The sequence below is a fragment of the Rhinoraja longicauda genome, chromosome 7 (assembly GCF_053455715.1).
Source record: "Rhinoraja longicauda isolate Sanriku21f chromosome 7, sRhiLon1.1, whole genome shotgun sequence".
In the NCBI taxonomy this organism is placed as follows: domain Eukaryota; kingdom Metazoa; phylum Chordata; class Chondrichthyes; order Rajiformes; family Arhynchobatidae; genus Rhinoraja; species Rhinoraja longicauda.
This window is the reverse complement of record NC_135959.1, coordinates 13186153-13211346: the sequence shown is the minus strand read 5'-3', so window position 1 is coordinate 13211346 and position 25194 is coordinate 13186153. Positions and strand designations below refer to the sequence as shown.

The 25194-nt window shown below is 45.5% G+C and overlaps 2 protein-coding genes across 2 annotated transcripts in view; both read right to left on the bottom strand.

Moving 5' to 3' along the window:
* Positions 1–25194, bottom strand: part of atp10a (ATPase phospholipid transporting 10A) — a 228889-nt gene that overhangs the window by 134904 nt on the left and 68791 nt on the right. The gene's annotated exons all lie outside the window — the stretch shown is intronic.
* The window catches only part of LOC144595398 (phospholipid-transporting ATPase VA-like), a 44711-nt gene continuing 23300 nt past the window's right edge, over positions 3784–25194 (bottom strand). Inside the window, exons 2-3 of the mRNA XM_078402902.1 lie at positions 15084–15105; positions 3784–3890 (exon numbers count right to left, since the gene is read on the bottom strand). Coding sequence (XP_078259028.1) covers positions 3784–3890; positions 15084–15105 — 129 coding nt within the window. The remainder of the gene's footprint in view (positions 3891–15083; positions 15106–25194) is intronic.

Here is a 25194-nt window from a genome sequence, read left to right as displayed (position 1 = left end):
TCAAGGCAAACAACTAAACTGAACAATAGACAATAGACAATAGGTGCAGGAGGAGGCCATTCGGCCCTTCGAGCCAGCACCACCATTCAATGTGATCATGGCTGATCATTCTCAATCAGTACCCCGTTCCTGCCTTCTCCCCATACCCCCTGACTCCGCTATCCTTAAGAGCTCTATCTCGCTCTCTCTTGAATGCATTCAGAGAATTGGCCTCCACTGCCTTCTGAGGCAGAGAATTCCACAGATTCACAACTCTCTGACTGAAAAAGTTTTTCCTCATCTCAATTCTAAACTAAATAAACTGAACTGAACTGAACTAAGATAATGGGAAAGCACAATTTACTGCCCCATTACCATGAAGAAAGACACAAAAAGCTGGAGTAACTCAGCAGGTTAGGCTGCATCACTGGAGAAAAGGAGCAGGTGACTTTTCGGGACGAGACCCTTCTTCAGACTGGGAATCAGTGAGGAGGGAAATTAGAGGTATGAAAAGGTTCAGAACAATCGGGCTGGTGTAGCGGTAGAGTTGCTGCCTTACAGCGCCAGGGACCAGGGTTCGATCCTGACCACGGGTGCTGTCTGTATCAAGTTTGTACATTCTCCCCGTGACCTACATTGGTTTTCTCTGGGAGCTTCAATTTCCTCTCACACTCGAAAAATATATAAAACTAAAACTGTCATCTTGTATGTATGCATGTATGTGTGTTCCCAGAGTACAGCCAAAACGGTACACGATAACGCAACAATTTTAGGCCCACCTTACTCACCATTCGCCTGCAGTGTGCATCAATCAAGTTTCGTTACATTTTCAAAATAATTAACTTAATAAACTTTAATAAATGCGCTGTTCCCCCCCCCGCGCAGTAGTGCCGGGAGGACCGGCGCCCGACCCGGCGTGCCCCGCGCCTGACCTTCCACCCATGGTGCAGCATGGCTGCAGAGGGTCAAAGAAGATGGCCGCGGCGGGACGAACATGCGGCAGTGCCTTGCGACCGATCTCCTACTGCTGGCCGCCACAATGGCTGCCCGGGTTTGGGGTGAGTGCCTCCCTCTCCCCTTTCCACCCCCCCCCCTCGCCCGCACCCACAACGGATCCATGGGTCGTCTAGTCTCCATTAAATTTTACCCTTCTCTTTTAGTTTAGTTCAGAGATACAGTGCAGAAGCAGGTCCTTCGGCCCACTGAGTCAGCGCCGACCAGCGATCCCCGCACTTTAACGCAAGCCTACACACACTGGGGACAAATTACACTTATACCATGTATACAAACCCAAGCCAATTAACCTACAAACCTGTACGCCTTTGGAGTGTGGGAGGAAAACGAAGATCTCGGAGAAAACCCACGCAGTCAGGGGGAGAATTACAGACAGCACCTGTAGTCGGGATCGAACCGGGGTCTCTGGCGCTGCAAGCGCTGTAAGGCAGCAACTCTACCCACTGCGCCACCGTGCTGCCTTAAGTCATCTTAAAGCTATGCCCTCCAGTCTTTGACACTTCTACCTGGGAAGATAGGTTCTGACTGTGCGTCTTTCCAAGCCTCTCATAATTGTGTATATTTATATCAGGTCTCCTTTCAAACTCCGCTGCTCCAGAGAAAACAATCTGAGTTTGTCTCGCCTCTCCTTGGAGCTAATGCCCTTTAATCCAGGCAGCATTCTGGTAAACCTCATGCACACTCTCCAAAGCCTCCACTAGCTTGTAAATAAATAAAATATGCATTTGTAAATAAACCATCCTGTAATCACACCCAGCGAGTAGTTTACCACACGACAGAAATAAGGCATGCAGCTTCATTTACCAGACTGTTTCCGCGCTGTATCTCTAAACTAAACTAAACTTATGGCTCCTGTCAGATCAGAAAGAATTAATACAACACTGGTTAAGACATTCATTTCATCCTTCTGCTCAGAACCAAACCCACAGCATAGTGCATATTGATGGAAAAGTAGTAAATCGGGTATTTGGATGACACTCTACTCTAGTGTCTGGACAGCACCACTAAATATTGCAGACATATCCACTCCATTTGTTAGCCCCGTGCTAAATTATTCTACCACAAACTTTCCCCTATGTTAGGAGGATAAGAAAGATTGGCATAACTTAGAACTCAACCGATAATTCACGCTTCAAGAAATTTATGGGCTTTCAACCAAGCACTTGGATTTCTTTGTGATACTGCCGTAACATGAATCACTGCTTTGCTGTTTTCTCTAAACAATAACATATTTTTTCATCAAAACTAATGGCCACGTTGAGGTTTTCTATGTTCTATGTTTCTATGTTTTGTAAGTTAGGTCACCGCGTAGACATCCTTCTATTCTCCCCTGACTCTCAGTCTGAAGAAGGGTCTCGACCTGAAACGTCACCCATTCCTTCTATCCAGAGATGCTTCCTTTCCCGCTGAGTTACTCCAGCATTTTGTGTCTTCCCTCTCTCTGCAAGATGTATTTTGGTTTCAGCTAGTGAATGGCACTACTTTCACAAGGCAGCGACTTCTTCAGCAGTAACATCAGAATGGCACAATACTTGTAGAAGTGAGAAATTGATCAGAAGAAACAATTCCTCTTTCTAAAATGGACATTCTCTCGCCCAATGTTGCACAATGCCGTAGCTGCCACTTCAGATACACCTCCTGGATTACAATTGGAGGCTTGGATGCACTTTGGGTAACTTAGGGCAGCACGGTGGCGCAGCGGTAGGGCTGCTGCCTAACAGCGCCAGAGACCCGAGTTCCATCCTGTCTGTATGGAGTTTGTACGTTCTTCCCGTGTCCGCATGGGTTTTCTCCGGGATCTCCGGGCTCCTCCACATTCCCAAAACGGACAGGTTTGTAGGTTATGCTTTGATCTGTCCTTTTCACACCTTACATGGTCTTTGTATCCTATCTCTAGTTGCCCTTTCCCCCGACTCTCAGTCTGAAGAAGGGTCTCGACGTGAAACGTCACCCATTCCTTCTCTCCAGAGATGCTGCCTGTCCCGCTGAGTTACTCCAGCATTTTGTGTCCATCTTCGAACTAACCCGAAAAGCCCACAGACTGGACGTGCTTCCGTACTTGCACAAGGAGCACTGGTCAAGCACAGACACCAAATGTTGAGACTAGTTCAAGAAGTCAATAAGTCATTGAGACACATGGCACCGAAACAGGCCCTTTGGTTCATCACGTCTGTGCCATCTATCAAGTGCCTCCCTATCCTAATCACATGTTCCATCAGCTTACTACAACAGAAGGAATTTCTGAAACAAAATGTAGCACTCTGATCCTACCATAGGGCTCTATTTACAAGGGGTACATTTCTGGACAATCATCGTGCATTGGAGAGTAGCCAAATAATAAAAAAATTAATAATCAGATGTAGTGTGGAAAGCACAATATAGCATTAAAGAATGGAAACAGGCCTTTTGGTCCAACTTGCCCACACCAACCAATCAACATGCCCCATCTACACTAGTCCCATCTGCCTGTGTTTGGCCCATTTCCCTCTAAACCTATCGTATCCATGTACCTGGCTAAACGTTGGGATTGTTCCAACAGTTCCATACACCCACCACCCTTTGTGTAAAAAGGTTACCCCTCAGGTTCCGACTAAATCTTTCCCCCCCCCTCACCTTAAACCTATGTCCTCTGGTTACAACATTCAAGACATTATAACTCAAACAATTACATCACGAAATGACCTATAATTCGACTGGAAGTTCAAACTATTAAAAGGTTTTTATTACATGGAACTATTTAAGCCACAGGACAATTGCAATTTGACATTTCCTCCCGAATCACAAAATCCCTCACTGCACAGTTGTGCAAAAGGCGTTCCCATTTGAAACAAGTTTTTTTTTCACGTGCAAGGTGTGGGGTGGCTGCAGGTCCAGAAAGTTATAGTCATCCAGACACGCTAGCAAGGTATGCACAGACAAAGCTTCCGTTTAATTCAGCAATAGAAATAAATCACCATGACCACAGGTGTAAACACCACTGAGCTTGAAGAGGTTACCTCAGTTGGCGAGTATTAAATATCCAGGTGATTATAACGTTAGACCGAGAAATCCCCAAGTGGAAGGAAAGGTCACAGAGGCGTGAAGTGGAGTGGAGGAGCCATGCTACGGTCACCATTGACACGGTGGGCCAAAGGCTCAATCCCTGTCCATTTAAAGGGTGAATGGAGTGAGCAGAGAAATAGGAGAGAGGGCGAGTCAGATATTGAGATGTTTGTAAAAGCGTAGATAGTCTATTTCAAATTACTACCTATTAGTGCAAGTAAATGCAAAAATGTTTAATCGTGCATTTCCAATAGGCTACATTTCATAGGAAGACAACGATTAAGTACAGTATTTAGTTTAGTTTAGTTTAGAGATACAGCGCAGAAACAGGCCCTTCGTTCCACCGAGTCCGTGCCGACCAGCGATCTCCGGACACTAATACTATTCTACACACTAGGGACAAGTTACAATTTTAGCGAAGCCTATTAACCCACAAACTTGCACGTCTTTGGAGTGTGGGAGGAAACCGGAGCACCCGGAGGAAACCCATAAGGCCATGGGGAGAACGTTCAAACTCCCCAGAGACACCACCCATAGTCAAGATTGAAGCTGGGACTCTGGCACTGTGAGGCAGCAACTCTACCCCTGCACCACCAATTATTGACTTCTTGTGCATATGGTCTAGAGTTCAGTAGAAGCATTGTGAAGTGTTTGCAATGTGGGGATAAATTGGACAAAATCCACGGTCACATGGAAAGCGTGCAAACTCTACAGCAACAGCACTGGAAGTCAGGAACCCGGGTTGCTGGAGCTGGGAGGCAGCAGCTCCACTTGCTTCACCACTGAGCTGCCCAATCTTCAATTGTAATTACGGTTTTGGAGTTGAAGTTCAAGGCGAGAATATCTTTCCACTTGTGGAGAATAACATAACTAGAGACCATCAACGTTGGACAGTCACCAGGGAATCTAATAGGGAATTCAGGAGTAACAGAGATACAAGGAACTTCAGATGCTAGTTTACAACAACAAAAAATGCAAAGTGCTGAGTAACTCAGCAGGTCAGGCAGCATCCCTGGGGGACATGGATAAGAGACGTCTTGTGTCGTGACACTTCTCGGCTCTGACCCGAAACGTCACCTGTCCACTTTCCCCAGAGTTGCTTCCTGACCCACTGAGTTACTCCAGAACTTTTTTCAGGAGTAACATATTATACAAAGCGTGGAACCTGTTACCATGGGAACTGGCTGCTAGATTTTAGAGGGTGGGGGGTAGCCAAACAGAAGAGGGGGATAGTGATGAACAGTTACCTTGACCAAATTGGGCTGGTTGGGCCAAGCTGCCTTCTACAATGACATAAATCCTTTTGAACACTTGGCCACCCAAGATGTTATTGAAAGGTTCAGCCATTGTTCACTCACTGAACAATTGACTTCATCAGAATATAAAGCTGAAAGAAAGTATAAATAAACTCAATGTTACAGGGGATAGGAAATTATAGTTAGAGAGAAAAGCTGAAGTAGTTAGTGATTTTCTTTCCCTTTGTCCCAGAGACAGGACGATGAAAGGGGTTCCTCAAGAGAGAGAGAGAGAGAGAGATCTTCACAACGAGACTTATCGGTTCGAGCCTTCCCTCCAGAGATAAGAACATATTGTTGGTTAACGCTTTAAAATTGAATGGCTGGCTTTGGAATGTCTCATGGCTATGCATCATGCAGATGGCAGACCTACTTTAAAGGCGTTAGGCAAAATAAAGAGCAGTTTGTATACACTGGAATTTAGAAGGATGAGAGGAGATCTTATCGAAACATAAGATTATTAAGGGGTTGGACACGTTAGAGGCAGGAAACATGTTCCCAATGTTGGGGGAGTCCAGAACAAGGGGCCACAGTTTAAGAATAAGGGGTAGGTCATTTAGAACGGAGATGAGGAAAAACTTTTTCAGTCAGAGAGTGGTGAAGGTGTGGAATTCACTGCCTCAGAAGGCAGTGGAGGCCAATTCTCTGAATGCATTCAAGAGAGAGCTGGATAGAGCTCTTAAGGATAGCGGAGTCAGGGGGTATGGGGAGAAGGCAGGAACGGGGTACTGATTAAGAAAGATCAGCCATGATCACATTGAATGGCGGTGCTGGCTCGAAGGGCCGAATGGCCTCCTCCTGCACCTATTGTCTATTGATTTCCATCGCATAGACAATGAAAGACCATTAAGAGAGTTACAAAAGGAATAGGTTAGGACAAGAGGGTGGTTAGAATACGGAACTATCTTCCTCATCTGAGCTTCACAGTGCCAGAGATCTAGATTCAATCCTGACCTCAGGTGGTGTCTGTATGGAGTTTGCTTGTTCCCCCTATGACCACGTGGGTTTCCTCTGGGTGCTCCAGTTCCTTCCCACATCCCAAAAGACGTGCGGGCTTGTAGGTCAATTGACGTTTGTACGATTGCCTCTAATGTGTGGCGAGTGGAAGAGAAAGTGGGATAACACAGAACTATTGTGAGCGAGCGGGCGATCGATGGTCGGCAAGGGCTTGGTGGGTCGGAGGGCCTGTTTCTATGCAGTCTCGCTAAACTAAACTAAACTAAACTACCTTGGTTACACCTTTGTTACAAAGTGGTGCAGCTGGTAAAGTTGTTGCCTCACAGCACCAGAGACCCAGGATTGGTCTGGACCTTGGGTGTTGTCTATGTGGAGTTTGCACATTCTTCCTGTGACTGCGTGGGTTTCCACTGGGCATTCTGGTCACCTCCCTCATCCCAAAGACGTGTGGTTTATTGGACACTGTAAATTGCCTCTAACTTGTAGGGAGTGGACGCGAAAGAGGGATAACATAGATCTGTTGTGAAAGGTGTTCAGAGTAGTCTCGATGCCTCCCCTTTATTTTAAGACTGTGGCCCCGGGTTCTGGACTCGCCCAACATTGGGAACATTTTTCCTGCATCTAGCTTGTCCAGTCCTTTTATAATTTTATATGTGTCTATAAGATCCCCTCTCATCCTTCTAAACTCCAGTGAATACAAACCTAGTCTTTTCAATCTTTCCTCATATGACAGTCCCGGAGGAAAAAATAAAGAGTTACGACCAGAATTGTTAAATGCAATATAAAGTCCCAAAGGTATAAATATAATCCATGAGTTCATGTTCATAAGTTATTGGAGCAGAATTAGGCCCATGAAGTCCACTCTGTCATTCAATCATGGCTGATCTATCCTTCCCTCTCAACCCCATTCTCTTGCCTTCTCCCCGTAACCTCTGACACCCGTACTAATCTAGAATCTGTCATGTTGTAAAGAACAAGAGTAGAATTAGACTATTCGGCCCATCAAGTCTAGTCCAAAATTCAATCATGGCCGTCCTATCTCTCCCTCCTCACCCCATTCTCCTGCCTTCTCCCCATAACCTCTGATGCCCGTATTAATCAAGAAATGATTGATTAGTACCTGTCAATCTCCGCCTTAAAAATATCCACAATATTTTTGTGAAGCTCAATAAAATATTAATTTTGTTTTTAAATTATCCATTAACTTGGGCTCCACAGCCTTCTGTGGCAATGAATTCCACATATTCACCACCCTCTGGCTACAGAAATCCCTTCTCATCTCCTTTCGAAAGGTACGTCCTCTTATTCTGAGGCTATGACCTCTGGTCCTGGACTCTCACACTAGTGGAAACATCCTCTACACATCCACTTTCACTATCCGATATGGAAGATGAGATGCCTTTCTTTGACTTAGACTGAGTATTGTTGTAGCGATGCAAGAGGTTGAAGATAAAGGACAGAACAAAAGTGGGATGAAGAATGAAAGTGGCAGGGGAATGGAAGTGCACTTATGCTTGTGGACTCTGCAAAGAAGTCACCAAACCTGTGTTTGGGTTTCGTTTTTTAGAGATACAGTGCGGAAACGGGCTCTTCGGCCCATCAAGTCCTTGCTGACCACTGATCCCCGTAGCACACTAGCACTATACTACACGCTAGAGACAATTTACAATCTTTTCCAAAGCCAATTAACCTACAAGCCTTTGCGTCTTTGGAGTGGGGAAGGAAACCACCACAATTATTCACGGAGATATATTTCCAAACCAGCATAGTGCACAAGATTGAAGGAACTTGCATTTATTCCCCTGCACCTGCCACCGTTACCCCTCATTGATGTTGAAGTGTACAGGTTTGACTGGTGCAGTTAAAGTAACCTGGGCATGCAACCATGTCTTATTGATTAACAGTATCCTAACAATCAGTTCAATCTACTATTTTTTGATTACAGTATTTTTATTAGAAATTATTTGCACGTCGATACCTTGTGGAGCAATGGTCAAGACAGCCAATTGACAAACCAAATTCTAGTTCAATGTGTTTCAATATATCGTTAGCTCCTTGACCTAACTGATGTTACGGTAGGAAGAGGCTTCAATTTAAGCCATCAAGATGAGGAGGAATTTCTTTAGTCAGAGGGTGATGAATCTGTAGAATTCATTGCCACAGAATGCTGTGGAGGCCGTCAATATTTTTAAGGCAGAGATAGATAGATTCTTGATGAGTACTGCTATCTGGCATTATGGGGAGACGGCAGGAGAAGGGGGTTGAAAATGGGAAGAAAGATCAGCCATGATTGAATGACAGAGTAGACTTGATGGGCCGAATGGCCTATTTCTACCCCTATCACAAGATCTTATGAAGATGGGGGATGGGGCTGAATCATGGCATCTCCCTCGTAACTAAAATATACTTACTGCATCATTACCTTGTTTTAAAAAGATGCAATCGACGTTTGAAAGGAACTGTATAAATGCTGGACTATCGTCTATACTGGGCATCCAAACCACATATTAAAATGAGACAAATGGCAGGGAACAGACAGTGTAATTTGACTTCTCTTTGGTAACACTGATTGGTAGTGTGGCAGTAGAATCCCCCCACCACTGCAACCCTCCCACGATGTTCAAAATGCTACGAACAAATCTATCCAGCAATGTCATGTCTGGGGATCGTGTTCCCACAGCTGAACGTAGACCAGTATAGCCCACACTGTCCATGCCAGACATGATGCCAATTCAAATGAATCTCTGCTTGCATGTGATCCATATTCCTCAATTCCCTGCTTATCCATGTGCTTGTCTAAAAACCTTTTAAATCCCCTTATTGTATCTGCCTCTACCACCATCCCTGGCAGCGCGTCCAATAAATATAAGCCATCAGGCATCCACCACTCTCTGTGTAAAATCCTGCCTGCACATCTGATTTAACATTTGCACCTCTCAACTTAAGGCCATTCCTACTAATCTTTGATACATATCTCGAAACATACAAGATTATTAACGGGTTGGACACGTTAGAGGCAGGAAACATGTTCTCAATGATGGGGGAGTCCAGAACAAGGGGCCACAGTTTAAGAATAAGGGGTAGGCCATTTAGAACTGAGATGAGGAAAAACTTTTTCAGTCAGAGAGTTGTAAATCTGTGGAATTCTCTGCCTCAGGAGGCAGTGGAGGCCAATTCTCTGAATGCATTCAAGAAAGAGCTAGATAGAGCTCTTAAGGATAGCGGAGTCAGGGGGTATGGGGAGAAGGCAGGAACGGGGTACTGATTGAGAATGATCAGCCATGATCACATTGAATGGTGGTGCTGGCTCGAAGGGCCGAATGGCCTACTCCTGCACCTATTGTCTATTGATATTTCCACTCCAGGATAAAAGTGCTGACTGTCTACCCTATCCATGCTCTCATAATGTCATGTACTTCTGTCAGGTCTCCCCTCATCCTCTGACATCTCAGTGTTGCATGTTATGTGAAGCCCCGTGTGAAGAAGGAGACTTCACCAGGAGCCCTGGGTGCAAAACAAGTTTGAGTTTTGGTTTAGAGATACAGCCCCAGAAACAGGCCGTTCAGCCCACCGAGACCACGCCGACCAGTGAACTCCACACATTAACACTAACCCACACGCACTTAGGACAATTTTACATTTATACATTTATACCAAGCCAATTAAGCTACAAACCTGTACGTCTTTGGAGTGTGGGTGGAAACCGAAGATCTCGGAGAAAACCCATCCAGTCACGGGGAGAACGTACAAACTCCCTACAGACAGCACCCGCAGTCAAGATTGAACCCAGGTCTCTGGCGCTGTAAGGCAGACAGCTCTGCCGCTATGCCACTATGCCTCCGTGCGTAGGAAAATGTGTGGGGACTCTTTTCCCTGAACGGAATCAAATCGGAGCAGGAGTCGGCCACTTAGCCCCTGAAGCCTACCCCACCATTCAACACGATTGTGATTGATCTTCCCCAGGTCTCTACTCCTCCTCTAGGCCGGCTCCCCATAGCTCTCAAATCCCCAACCTTTCAAAACTGTATAAGGTCATAAGTGATAGGAGCAGAATTAGGCCGTTCGACCCATCAAGTCTACGCCACCATTCAATCATGGCTGACCTATCTCTCCGTCCTAACCCCATAACCCTTGACACCCGTACTAATCAAGAATCTATCTATCTCTGCCATAAATGATCGACTTCCAATTTACGTACTTCCAATAAGCTAGAGATTAACCACCTTCTGTGGCATTGGATTCCAGAGATTCGCCACTCTCTGCACAAAGAAATTACTGCATGCCTCCATTTTACGTGACTGACCCCTCATCTAGAGACTATATCCTTTCTCCGCAAGATTCTCCCGTTATCGGTTCTCGGACATGATGGCGTAATGGCAGAGCTAATGCCTTACAGCGTCAGAGACCCGGGTTCAATCTCGACTATGGCTCCTGTCTTTACGGAGTTCATACGTTCTCCCCGTAGGTTTTCTCAGAGATCTTCGGTTTCCTCCCACACTCCCAAGACGTACAGGTTTGTAGGTTAATTGGCTGGGTATAAATGTAAATTGTTCCTCGTGTGTGTAAGATTACGTTAGTGTGCGGGGATCGCTGGTCGGTGTAGACTCGGTGGGCCTGTTTCTGCACTGCATCATTAAACTACACACAAATTTCCAACCTCTGCGTTTCTTTAAAAATGTGTCTGGACATCACTAGCATTTATTATCCATCCCTAAATGTCCTGAGCTGTCACAATTCGACGACACTGAAAAAATCATTCACGCTTTCATTTCCTCCCGCCTAGACTACTGCAACTCCCTATACACTGGGATCAGCCAATCATCCCTGTCCCGCCTGCAACTGGTCCAAAACGCCGCAGCGAGACTCCTGACGGGTACCCGTAAAAGGGACCACATTACGCCAATTCTGGCCTCTCTCCACTGGCTCCCTGTACGGTACAGAATCAACTTCAAGCTCCTCCTATTCACATATAAAGCCCTAAATGGACATTCCCCCCCCTACATCAAAAATCTTCTAACCCACCTCTCTAACTCCAGGTCCCTCAGGTCGGCCGACTTGGGGCTACTCACTATCCTGCGGTCTAGGCTTAAGCTCAGGGGTGACCGCGCTTTTGCGGTTGCAGCTCCTAGACTGTGGAACAGCATCCCTCTCCCCATCAGAACTGCCCCCTCCATCGACTCCTTTAAGTCCAGGCTCAAAACCTATTTCTACTCCCTAGCATTTGAGGCCCATTGAGGAGGCGCTGTGAACTGTTTTGTATGTGCTGTTATGTTTGTGTGCTACTGTATGTTTCATTTTTTCCTTAGTACCTAATCAGATGTACAGCACTTTGGTCAACGTGGGTTGTTTTTAAATGTGCTATACAAATAAAATTGACTTGACTTGACTTGACCTTGAATCACTGTGGTCCTTTTGAAGATGGCACTGTCAGCGTTGAATTGGGAAGAGAGTTCCAGAAGTTAGGTCCAGCCGTCACGAAGGAACAAATGACATTTCCATGGGTCAGGCAGCCTCTCTGGAGCGAAGGAATGGGTGACGTTTCAGGTTGAGACTGCATATTGGAGATACAGCACCTCATATTTCGCTTGGGCAGCTTACAACCCAGCAGTACGAATCTTGATTTCTCTCACTTCAATTAACCCTTGCTTTCCCTCTCGCTCCATCCCTCCCCCACCCTTCCCACACCCTAGTTCTGACCAGTTTCACTGCCCTCCTGATTAATTTTACTGTGTGTATGCCTCATTGTCACCTTCCCCTCAGCCAACAATGATCCATTCTACATTTCCATGTTCATCGTTTGCTTTGACCTGTCGTTTTCACACCTTACCGTTCCATATCTCTAGTTTCCCTCTCCCCTGACTCGGTCTGAATAAGGATCTCGACCCGAAAAGCCACTTATTCCTTCTCTCCAGACATGCTGCCGGTCCCACTGAGTTACTCCAGAGTTTTGTGTCTATCTTCGGTAATAACCAGCATCTGCAGTTCCTTCCAACACACTGACATTTCTATGTCAGGGTGGTCTGTGACTTGGAGGGGTAGTCTGTATCTGTTAGTCTGGCATCTGAGGACTAAGTCGGGATCCATGTTAAACCCCCACTGTTTTAATTTCACTCTGCTACAAGAGGCACTGAGTTAATGGAAGAGCCATAGGCAAAACAGCTATTTTCAATTGGGGGAAAAAAACACAATGGAAAAACTAAGTGAGTAACTGTAAATTGAACCTTTCATCTTGCATGAATATATTTCCTCAGCCAACAACTTGCTGCCATATACTTTGTGTTGTTGGTGTGAAAGGGGCCACAGTTTAAGAATAAGGGGTAGGCCATTTAGAAATGAGATGAGGAAAAACTTTTTCCGTCAGAGAGTTGTGAATCTGTGGAATTCTCTGCCTCAGAAGGCAGTGGAGGACGATTCTCTGAATGCATTCAAGAGAGAGCTGGATAGAGCTCTTAAGGATAGTGGAGTCAGGGGGTATGGGGAGAAGGCAGGAACGGGGTACTGATTGAGAATGATCAGCCATGATCACATTGAACGGCGGTGCTGGCTCGAAGGGCCGAATGGCCTCCTCCTGCACCTATTGTTTATTGTCTATTGAAAGGAAATGGATGGCAAGGAACTATGTGGCCCTCTGGGACCATGGCTTCCTTGCTGCACCAGTGATATGGTACCTCTTGGGGGTGCAAAGACTGGCGCGGAGAAACAATTCTCAGCAAGTGGTCGTGGAACTCTGAATCACACTTGATGCAACTCTGAGTTAACATGGAACAGTAATGCACAAGAACGGGCGGCACGGTGGCGCAGCAGTGGAGTTGCTGCCTTACAGCGCCACAGACCCGGGTTCCATCCTGACTGCGGGTACTGGCTGGATGGAGTTTGTATGTACAACAGCCTGACCGCGGGAGAAGACAGCAGGGAAGAGAAAAGACATTCTGGCCTTCCATCACAGTGAGGAGGTGACTGGCGGAGACTCACTGTGATGGATGTTTCTTTTTGTTTGATTGTGTGTGTGTTATTGCTTATTTTTATTCCTCTTGTTGTTGGACTGTGGGTAATCTTTCATTTCACTGCACATTTATGTGTATGTGACAAATAAACTTGACTTGACTTGTTCTACCGTGAGCTGCGTGGGTTTTCTGTGGGGTCTCCGGTTTTCTCCCACACTCCAAAGACGTACAGGTTTGTAGGTTCATTGGCTTGGTAAAATTGTAAAATTGTCCCTCGTGTGTAGGACAGTGCTAGTGTATGAGGATTGCTGGTCGGCACGGACTCAGTAGGCTGAAGGGCCTGTTTCTCTAAACTAAACTAAACAGGCTCTTCCGCCCACAAGGCCTGTGCTGAACATGATGCCAAGACCAACTCTTACTTGCCTGCACATAATCAACATCCCTCCATCCATGCAGATCCACGTGTCTATCCAAAAGTCTCTTAAGTGCCACTATTGTACTTGTCTCAACCCCAATCTCTGGCAACGAGTTCCAGACACTCCTGACATCTGTGTAAAGAAAACGTGCCCTGCCCATCGGCTTTAAACTTTGCCCCTCTCACCTTAAAGCTATGTCCTCTGGTATTTGATTTTGCCATCCTGGGAAAAAGGTACTGATTGTCTACTCTATCTATGCCTCTCATAATTTTACATGCTTCTATCAGGACTTCTCGCAAACTCCCACTCCCCCTTCATTTGCCTACCACCCACCAACCTAGGTTTAGGTTTATTATTGTCAAGTGTACTGAAATCTAGTAAGAAGCACTTGTTTGTATTCTAGCCAATTAAAAATCAGATGATACGAGACATGAATTCAATCAAGCCAAACGCACATAGAGCGAAGAGAAAAATGCCAGAGTGCAGAGTATAGTTTCCCGGTTCCATAGTGTAATAGTTCAGAGAAATAATCCAATGTCCACAATGGTTGGAAAATCAGGACTGTACCAGAGCTGCTCTGAAGGGGTAACTTTGAGTACCTTAATCTACCAACGTTAATGTACGGCTGAAAGTTACTTCTTGATTGCCTTTTGAATGCGAGAGAAAACTGGAGCATCCAGGGGAATCGTACGCAATTATAAGGGTGGAAGGTTAGTGTTAATATCCCACATCTCCGGTAATCTGGAGTTTTGATTTAGTCTCGAGATACAACGCGGAAACAGGCTCTTCGGCCCACCGAGTCCGCGCCAACCAGCGATCCCCGCGTACTAACACCGTCCGACACTACACTGGGGACAATTTACAATTTTACCCAGCCAATTAACCGACAAACCCGTACGTCTTTGGAATGTGAGAAGAAACCGGAACACACTCCTTGTACATCCACGGCTGTGCAGCCACGCACAAATCTAATTTAACTTTCAAATTCGCAGACAATACCACCATTGTGGGCCGGATATCAAATAATGATGAGATGGAGTACAGGAAAGAGATTGAGAACCTTGTGTCCTGGTGTCTAGACCACAACATTTCTCTTAACGTCAGCAAGACAAAGGAGATAGTGATCGACCTCGGGAAGTGAAGTGGTGCACATACCCTAGTTGGCGTTGACAGCACTGAAGTAGTGATGGTTAAAAGCTTCAAATTTTGTAGGAGTCAATATCAACAACAATATCTCCTGGACACATCTTGAAGCAAAGACCAAGAAAGCACTTCCTTAGAAGGCTTCGGAAGTTCAGCCTGTCCCCGACAACTCTCACCAACTTCTACAGATGCACCATAGAAAGCATTTTATCAGGATGCATCACAGCTTGGTTTGGGAACAACTCCATCTAAGGCCGCAAGAAATTGCAGAGAATTGTGGACGCAGCCCGGACCATCACTCAAATCAACCTCCCTGTTCCCTGACTCTGAGTCTGAAGTTCGGTCACGACCCGAAACGTCACCTATTCCTTTTCTCCAAAGTTGCTGTTTGACCCGCTGAGTTACTCCAGCTATTAGTGTCCATCTCCCTTCCATTAACTCCATTTATACCTCACGCGGTCTCGGCAAGGCCAGCAGAATAATCAAGGACGAGTTGTACCCTGGCAGGTCCCTCTTCTTCCCTCTCCCATCAGGCAAAAGATATAGAAGTGTGAAAATGCACACCTCCAGATTCAGGGACAGTTTCTTCCCAGCTGTTATCAGGCAACTGAATCACCCTACCACAACCAGGGAGCAGTGCTGAACTTCGATCTACCTCTTTGATAATCCTCGTTTCCAAATACACAGGACAAGATGTTAGAAATCCAAAGTGCCAAATGTCAACTTGCTCCCGGTGGTGATGGGAGGCTTATGCACTCGCCTATGCTCCTCCGATGTTGAGAAAGGCTAGACAGACACGTCATTGGGGTTATCAAGTGGGCACCTACTTTCATCGACGTTTCACTGATTGGACCCACGACGTCTCCAGTAGGCTCAGCAGTGCATTCTGGCGTCCCAGAACCACCCCCCTCTGCATCTGCCTAGCCGGCTTATTTGGGAGACGAGATGGGGTCTTTCCTCTTCAGCCAGAGCCACTGGCTACTCCGCTCTGCCACCTGTGATGTTTCCTTGATAGCCTGGCGTAGGGCTTGTCCGCTGATCCCCAGGTCCTTCATCAGTCTTACGGTAGATGTTGCCACAAATCCTCGACATCCAACTTCTACCGGGCAGATCTTTGCTCTCCAGCCCCGCTGTTCTGCCTCCGCTGCAAGGTCTGTGTAGCGCAGTTTCTTTCTTTCAAAGGCTTCCTGCACAGCATCCTCCCAAGGGACTGTGAGCTCCACAAAATACACCATGCGCTGAGAGTTGGACCAGAGGACAAGATCAGGCCTCAAGTTGGTGATGGCTATCTCTGGTGGAACTGTAAGCCGTTGGTCCACATCCACCAGCATCTGCCAGTCCCGGGCTGCCTCCAGCTGTCCAAACCTTGTCCTTGGTGGAATTTTCCGTTGCTTTTGTTCCCCCTCCCGAACAAAGGCAATTGGCATAACTGGGTTGGTTGTTCTGGGCGGCAGGGCATTGTTGGTTGTTCTCCTGCTTTCCAGAGTCGCTGCCAGGCATTTGAGCACTTGATTATGTCTCCAGGTGTACCGTCCTTGGGATATGCCTGACCAGACTTTGCTGGCTTTACCTTGCACTAAACATTATTCCCTTATCATGTACAGGTATCTATTGTATCGATCGATTGTAATCACGTATCGCCTTCCTGCTGACTGGTTAGCACGCAACAAATGCTTTCCACCGAACCTTGGTACACGTGACAATAACCTAAACTAAACTAATGGTTGCAGGGAAAGAAATTGGAGAATAGGTTACAGGAATACATAGAATATGACCGAATCTGAGATCCTCCTCTGTTGTATGACAATATTAAATCAATGTGACAATGTGTAAAATGCTATGCACACAAGATCCAAAGTCAGGGTCAAATCCAGGTCACCGGGGCTGTGAGTCAGCAGCACTAAAGACATAGAAAAAATTATTCACGCTTTCATTTCCTCCCGCCTAGACTACTGCAACTCCCTATACACTGGGATCAGCCAATCTTCCCTGTCCCGCCTGCAACTGGTCCAAAACGCCGCAGTGAGACTCCTGACGGGTACCCGTAAAAGGGACCACATCACCCCGATTCTGGCCTCTCTCCACTGGCTCCCTGTACGGTACAGAATCAACTTCAAGCTCCTCCTATTCACGTATAAAGCCCTAAATGGACACTCCCCCCCCACATCAAAAATCTTCTAACCCCCCTCTCTAACTCCAGGTCCCTCAGGTCGGCCGACTTGGGGCTACTCACTATCCCGCGGTCTAGGCTTAAGCTCAGGGGTGACCGCGCTTTTGCGGTTGCAGCTCCTAGACTGTGGAATAGCATCCCTCTCCCCATCAGAACTGCCCCCTCCATCGACTCCTTTAAGTCCAGGCTCAAAACCTATTTCTACTCCCTAGGGTTTGAGGCTCATTGAGGAGGCGCTGTGAACTGTTTGCGTGCTAACCGCTGCATCACTTAGCCCCTCAACTAAATCTTATTTGTTCATTGCTTTATTCAGTCTCAGTGTAAGGAATCACCTCAGCTTTTGCCCTGCTTCACACAGTTCAATGCCTGGGAACATTAGATGATTGGAAAGCTTCGTGTCTCCATCTAAAGCCAAATAACAAAAAAAAAGGACAACTGTCGATTAACAGAAGCTCCACAGCATGCACCCGTGTCAAACCCTTCACGACAAGGGAGGAAAATCCAGAGTCACAGAGACCGGGCTCAGTGGGACAGTGCAGGCAAACAGGTGATGTGGGCTCGAGCCACCCTTCAAACACATATTGTTATCTGTATGGCTTAGTCAAGACTGTGAAAAATGGCTATCTATATCTACACCTATCCATCTGTAACTATCTCCAGATCAATCATTCTCCATATCTCACTCTGTCTTGTTTTGTGTTGGTTGTGATTATGTGTGAAATTGTTTATTTTTACTGCTCTATTGCTGGACTGTGGGTGACCTTTCATTTCACTGCACATCTTGTATGTGTATGTGACAAATAAACTTGACTTGACTCGGCTACCTAGCTATCTATCTACCTCTATATCTAGGTATTTATTCACAAAATGCTGGAGTAACTCAGCAGGTCAGGCAGCATCTCAGGAGAGAAGGAATGGGTGAAGGGTCTCGACCCGAAACGTCACCCATTCCTTCTCTCCTGAGATGCTGCCTGACCTGCTGAGTTACTCCAGCATTTTGTGAATAAATACCTTCGATTTGTACGAGCATCTGCAGTTATTTTCTTATACTACCTCTATATCTATCTATTCTCTCTATCTCTATCGCTATCTCTTTCTCTATCTCTATCTGTCTCTAAATCTATCTCTAAATCTATCTCTAAACCTATCTCCAAATCTATCTCATGTGTGTGTGTGTGCGTGTAAATATATATATATATATATACACATATAAATATATACAGACACAAGGATTTTTCTTGTACCCATGAACTGGCTGTAAAATTAACTTTGCAGAGGGTTTCACAAACACCATGTGTTCAAGCACCTGCTATGAATCAGCATGTGCTGCAGGAAACTAGTTGTTGGGGCCCTCCCTACTTGCCTTCATTGCAGCAATCAATTCCCAGCAATTAACTGGCATGCAAAGAGCTTCTGCTTTAAAACATGGGTTTTCCTTTGTGATCCGAACTGGAACTCGCTGTCTGACATACACATTCTCCTTAGGAGGCATTAGGAGGTAGTGACCATACATATGATAAGTTTTCATCTACAATTTGAGAGGGAGAAGGGGAAAATCGGAAGTGTCGTTATTACAGTTGAGCAAAGGGGACGATGAAGGCGTGAGGGAGGAGCTGGCCAAATTTGACTGGAAAGAGACCCTAGCAGGGATGATGGTGGAACAACAATGGCAGGTATTTCTGGGAAAAATACAGAAGGTGCAGGATCAATTCATTCCAAGGAGGAAGAAAGATTCTAAGGGAAGTAAGAGGCGACCGTGGCTGACAAGGGAAGTCACGGACAGAATAAAAATAAAAGAGAAGTATAACATAGCAAAGATGAGCGGGAAGCCAGAGGATTGGGAACATTTTAAAGAGTAACAGAAGATAACTAAAAAGGCAATACGGGGAGAAAAGATGAGGTACGCAGGTAAGCTTGCCAAGAATATAAAGGAGGATAGTAAAAGCTTCTATAGGTATGTGAAGAGGAAAAAAATTGTTAAGACAAATGTGGGTCCCTTGAAGACAGAAACAAGTGAATTTATTATGGGGAACAAGGAAATTGTAGACGAGTTGAACAGGTACTTTGGATCTGTCTTCACTAAGGAAGACACAAACAATCTCCCAGATGTACTAGTGGCCAGAGATCCTAGGGTGACGGAGGAACTGAAGGAAATTCACATTAGGCAGAAAATGGCATTGGGTAGACTGATGGGACTGAAGGCTGATAAATCCCCAAAGCCTGATGGTCTGCATCCCAGGGTACTTAAGGAAGTGGCTCCAGAAATCATGGACGCATTGGTGATCATTTTCCAATGTTCTATAGATTCAGGATCATTTCCTGTGGATTGGAGGGTAGCTAATGTTATCCCACTTTTTAAGAAAGGAGGGAGAGAGAAAACAGGGAATTATAGACCAGTTAGTCTGACATCAGTGGTGGGGAAGATGCTGGGGTCAATAATAAAAGATGAAATAGTGGCACATTTGGATAGCAGTAACAGGATCGTTCCGAATCAGCATGGGTTTACGAAGGGGAAATCATGCTTGACTAATCTTCTGGAATGTTTTGAGGATGTAACCAGGAAAATGGATAAGAAAGAGCCAGTGGATGTAGTGTACCTGGACTTTCAGAAAGCCTTTGATAAGTTCCCACATCGGAGATTAGTGGGCCAAATTAGAGCACATGGTATTGGGGGTAGGGTGCTGACATGGATAGAAAATTGGTTGGCAGACAGGAAACAAAGAGTAGGAATTAACGGGTCCTTTTCAGAATGGCAGGCAGTGACTAGTGGGGTACCGCGAGGCTCGGTGCTGGGACCGCAGCTATTTACAATATACATTAATGACTTGGATGAAGGGATTAAAAGTAACATTAACAAATTTGCAGATGACACAAAGCTGGGTGGCAGTGTGAACTGTGAGGAGGATGCTATGAGGATGCAGGGTGACTAGGACAGGTTGTGTGAGTGGGCAGATGCATGGCAGATGCAGTATAATGTTGATAAATTTGCAGTTATCCACTTTGGTGGCAAGAACAGGAAGGCAGATTATTATCTGAATGGTGTCAAGTTAGGAAAAGGGGAAGTACAATGAGATCTGGGTGTCCTTCATCAGTCACTGAAAGTAAGCATGCAGCTACAGCAGGCAGTGAAGAAAGCTATTGGCATGTTGGCCTTCATAACACGAGGAGTTGAGTATAGGAGCAAAGAAGTCCTTCTGCAGCTGTACAGGGCCCTGGTGAGACCACACCTGGAGTATTGTGTACAGTTTTGTGCACCAGGTTTGAGGAAGGACATTCTTACTATTGAGGGAGTACAGCGTAGGTTCATGAGGTTAATTCCCGGAATGGCGGGACTGTCATATGTTGAAAGACTGGAGCGACTAGGCTTGTATACACTGGAATTTAGAAGGATGAGAGGGGATCTTTTTGAAACATTTAAGATTATTAAGGGATTGGACACACCAGAGGCAGGAAACATGTTCCCGATGTTGGGGGAGTCCAGAACCGGGGGCCACAGTTTAAGAATAAGGGGTAGGCCATTTAGAACAGAGATGAGGAAAAACCTTTTTCACCCAGAGAGTTGTGAATCTGTGGAATTCTCTGCCTCAGACGGCAGTGGAGGCCGATCCTCTGGAAGCTTTCAAGAGAGGTCTTAGATAGAGCTCTTGAAGATAGCGGAGTCAAGGGATATGGGGAGAAGGCAAGAACAGGGGACTGATTGTGGATGATCAGCCATGATCACAGTGAATGGCGGTGCTGGCTCGAAGGGCCGAATGTCCTACTCCTGCACCTATTGTCTATTGAATTGCACAGCACAGATGGCATTTGTTCCATCGCCCTCTTTGACCGTGTCAATTAGTGGTCCAGTCTTTCTTCTCATCTTCCAGTACCCATCTAATTTCCTTTTGAAACATCATTGACTTGAAACAATTGTGTTGCTCCCTGCAAATGCCATCTAATCTGTTGTGCACTCGTTGTTTCTTTATTGTATTTGATAAATTACCAACAATATAACTTCCACTTATCTATTCTGGTGTGCATTATTTTTTCACACCACCTTGTCTGAATAGTGCTTGTCCCTCCTCTCCAATCTGGTTATTTTCCTTCTTATCTTTAGCCTGTGATCTCGTGCTAGTACAGCAGTAATTCCCGTATTATCTGTGAACAAATGTACTTCGGAACTTTGGACAACTCCACTGGATCTCTACATAACCTTCTCTGCTGCAAATAAATCAACTCCACATTCTCCGAAAACTATCCAATTTTCTTTGAAATCCCGTTAGTTTTGGTATCTGGTTCACCAGATTATGCCAGCATTTTACCACTGTACTGTAACATCTAACAAAATAACGAATTAAAAGAGTGCTGGGGCATTTAATTGAAATAACAACCAATAGTCTGGAAAATCTGCTGGTCTGGTACCAATGTCCTAAAGTTGCTGCAATTAACAGTTTTACTGTATTTGGAATGAAGTTTAGTTTAGTTTGGTTTAGTTTAGAGACACAGCATGGAAACGGGCCTTTCGGCTGACTGAGATATGGGAGGAAACCGGAGGAAACCCACAGTCACAGGGGGAATGTGCAGACAGCACCCGTGATCAGAATCGAACCTGGCTCTCTGATGCATAGAAACATAGAAAATAGGTGCTGGAGGAGGCCATTCGGGCCTTTGAGCCAGCACCGCCATTCATTGTGATCATGGCTGATCATCCACAATCAATAACCCGTGCCTGCCTTCTCCCCATATCCCTTGATTCCACTAGCCCCTAGAGCTCTATCTAACTCTTTCTTAAATCCATCCAGTGATTGGCCACCACTGCCCTCTGTGGCAGAGGCAGGAAACATGTTCCCGATGTTGGGGGAGTCCAGAACCGGGGGTCACAGTTTAAGAATAAGGGGTAGGCCACTTAGAAAGGAGATGAGGAAAAACCTTTTCACCCAGAGTGTTGTGAATCTGTGGAATTCTCTACCTCAGTGGAGGCCGATTCTCTGGATGCTTTCAAGAGAGAGTTAGATAGAGATCTTAAAGATTGCAGAGCCAAGGGATATGGGGAGAAGGCAGGAACAGGGTACTGATTGTGGATGATCAGCCATGATCACAGTGAATGGCGGTACTGGCTTGAAGGGCCGAATGGCCTACTCCTGCACCTATTGTCTATTGAATTGCATGGCATTTGGTCCATCACGCTCTTTGACCGTGTTGATTAGTTGTCCAATCTTTTTTCTCATCTTCCAGTACCCATCTAATTTCCTTTTTGAAATATTATTGACTTGGAGCAATTGTGTTGCTCCCTGCAAATGCGTTGAGGGTAGCAGCTCTACAAGCTGCCCAACTGTGTCGCTCCAAAGTAGGGTAACAAATCTGTATGGCCCCCAAGGCTTGGATAAATAACCTGAAAGCTCTCCAGGAAAATACGATACTTATTTAAGAACCATTTTTTCATTTATGAACTTTAAGCTTCATCAAGCAAAAAAAAAAAATCTTCTTAAAAACATTATTTTTCTTTTAATTTTGGAAAGCGACCGGTCATTCAGAAGTGCCCCCGATGCATAGCCTCAGTCTGCAGTCTCTAACAAAGAGCCAACTTACACTCTCACCTGCCAACCTGTGTACTTTGGCAAGGGATGTGAATAGCCTTTCTCACTGACTTGCGTTTTCTCATGAGCTCGTCACTTCACTCCACCATGTTTGCGTTTCTTCCCCTCAAAGTTTGGAAAAAAAAACCCTGTTCCTTGTGCTGTTCATTACAAGTAACCCTCTGTGTGATGGCAAAATGTTTTAAAAAAAATCTGAATCCTCCCTTGTGCTGTTTTGCCAGACCCCAGCCCTGTGTCGTCCATTGATAAACGGTCCGGGGAAGTGCTTTTAGCAGAGATTACAGTAAGGCGGCGATTGCCTCATTAACCCCATGGAAGGGAATTACTCAATTTCAATCCATGAGGTAAATAAGTCAGAGTGGGGAATTTCCCACATTTTCTCCCCTAGTTTGGCTTGGGTTGTTAATCTGGCTTCTCGCCTCTCCTCTCAGGAAAAAAAAAAGCAGGGCTTTGGGCGAGGTGGGAGTTTATGTATTGTGCAGGGTACTGTATTACCAAAAGGGATTTCCAGTCTGTCATTCTTTCCACGTGGAACAGGAAATATAGGTGCGTCTTGTGCAAAGCAGAGACCAGCTTACTCTCATTCTCGCTGCTTTTCACAAGTTCATGTTCATACGTGATAGGAGCAGAATTAGGCCATTAGGCCCATCAGAGTCTACTCCGCCATTCAATGGGATCTGCACGGAATGCATTAAAACAGCTTCGCATCCAACACGCGCAGATAACCAAATCAGCAGTGCGATACCCGAGTAAGCTAAGGCCTGTCAGAACTACTGCTTGAAGCAAACTTCTCAATTAAATGCATCCACGTTTTTCCATGTAGAAGTGGCCACAGAATCCCAAACTGCAGAAGGGTCTCTGACACGAGAATCATTTAATAAATTGTATCATATCATATCATATATATACAGCCGAAAACAGGCCTTTTCGGCCCTCCAAGTCCGTGCCGCCCAGCGATCCCCGTACATTAACACTATCCTACACCCACTAGGGACAATTTTTACATTTACCCAGCCAATTAACCTACATACCTGTACGTCTTTGGAGTGTGGGAGGAAACCGAAGATCTCGGAGAAAACCCACGCAGGTCACGGGGAGAACGTACAAACTCCTTACAGTGCAGCACCCGTAGTCAGGATCGAACCTGAGTCTCCGGCGCTGCATTCGCTGTAAAGCAGCAACTCTACCGCTGCGCTACCGTGCCGCCATTGTAGTCCCAAAGAAACCCACGCTGGGAAATTCATAAGCATTCAAGTTTAGTATCAGCTAACTGAATACATGTTCACAGGTTTATAAGTGATAGGAGCAGAATGAGGCCATTCGGCTCATCAAGTCTACTCTGCCATTCAATCATGGCTAATCTATCTTTCCCTCTCAACTGCATCTCCTGCCTTCTCCCCATAATCCCCGACACCCATACTAATCAAGAATCTGTCATTCTCCGCCTTAAAAATATCCATTGACTTGGCCTCCACAGCCGTCTGTGGCAATGAATTCCACAGATTCACCACCTTCTGACCAAATAAATTCATCCTCATCTCCTTTCTAAAGGTACGTCCTTGTATTCTGAGGCTGTGCCCTCTGGTCCTAGACTCTCCCACAAGTGGAGACATCGTCTCCACATTCACTCTATCCAGGCCATTTTGGGTCGGGTCTGAAGAAAAGTAACACGAATGAGGACTTTGAATGCTGAATATTGATTATTGCTACACATTAGATTAAAAATGACAGAATTATCAACTTTGAATACAATAGACAATAGACAATAGACAATAGGTGCAGGAGTAGGCCATTCAGCCCTTCGAGCCAGCACCGCCATTCAATGCGATCATGGCTGATCACTCTCAATCAGTACCCCGTTCCTGCCTTCTCCCCATACCCCCTCACTCCGTTATCCTTAAGAGCTCTATCCAGCTCTCTCTTGAAAGCATCCAATGAACTGGCCTCCACTGCCTTCTGAGGCAGAGAATTCCACACCTTCACCACTCTCTGACTGAAAAAGTTCTTCCTCATCTCCGTTCTAAATAGCCTACCCCTTATTCTTAAACTGTGGCCCCTTGTTCTGGACTCCCCCAACATTGGGTACATGTTTACTGCCTCTAATGTGTCCAATCCCCTAATTATCTTATATGTTTCAATAAGATCCCCCCTCATCCTTCTAAATTCCAGTGTATACAAGCCTAATTGCTCCAGCCTTTCAACATACGACAGTCCCGCCATTCCGGGAATTAACCTAGTGAACCTACGCTGCACCAAATAGTTTAATTCCCCTCAAGCTTTTTAAAAAAAAATCATTTGTTCAGTGGCTCTTTTACATCCATCTACCCAGTGTTGAGAGTTCAAGATAATATGTACTCACTATCCTTGGTTTGGTTTACCACTGATGGGAGAACATCCTATCTTGCAGAGATCATTAAAATTGGTGGAGTTGCAGACAGTGTAGAGGGGTGTAAAAGCACACGGTGGGATATAAATCAGCTACAGAAATCAGCAGAGAAATGTCAGATAGAGTTTAATCTGAGCCAGTGCGAGGTGTTGCACTTTGGGAGGTCAAACGCAAGAGGAAAGATTGCAGTTAATGGCACAGCATTGATGTACTGAAGGATCTTGGTTTGGGCAGCTTCCAACCCAGTGGTATGAATATTGATTTCTCTAATT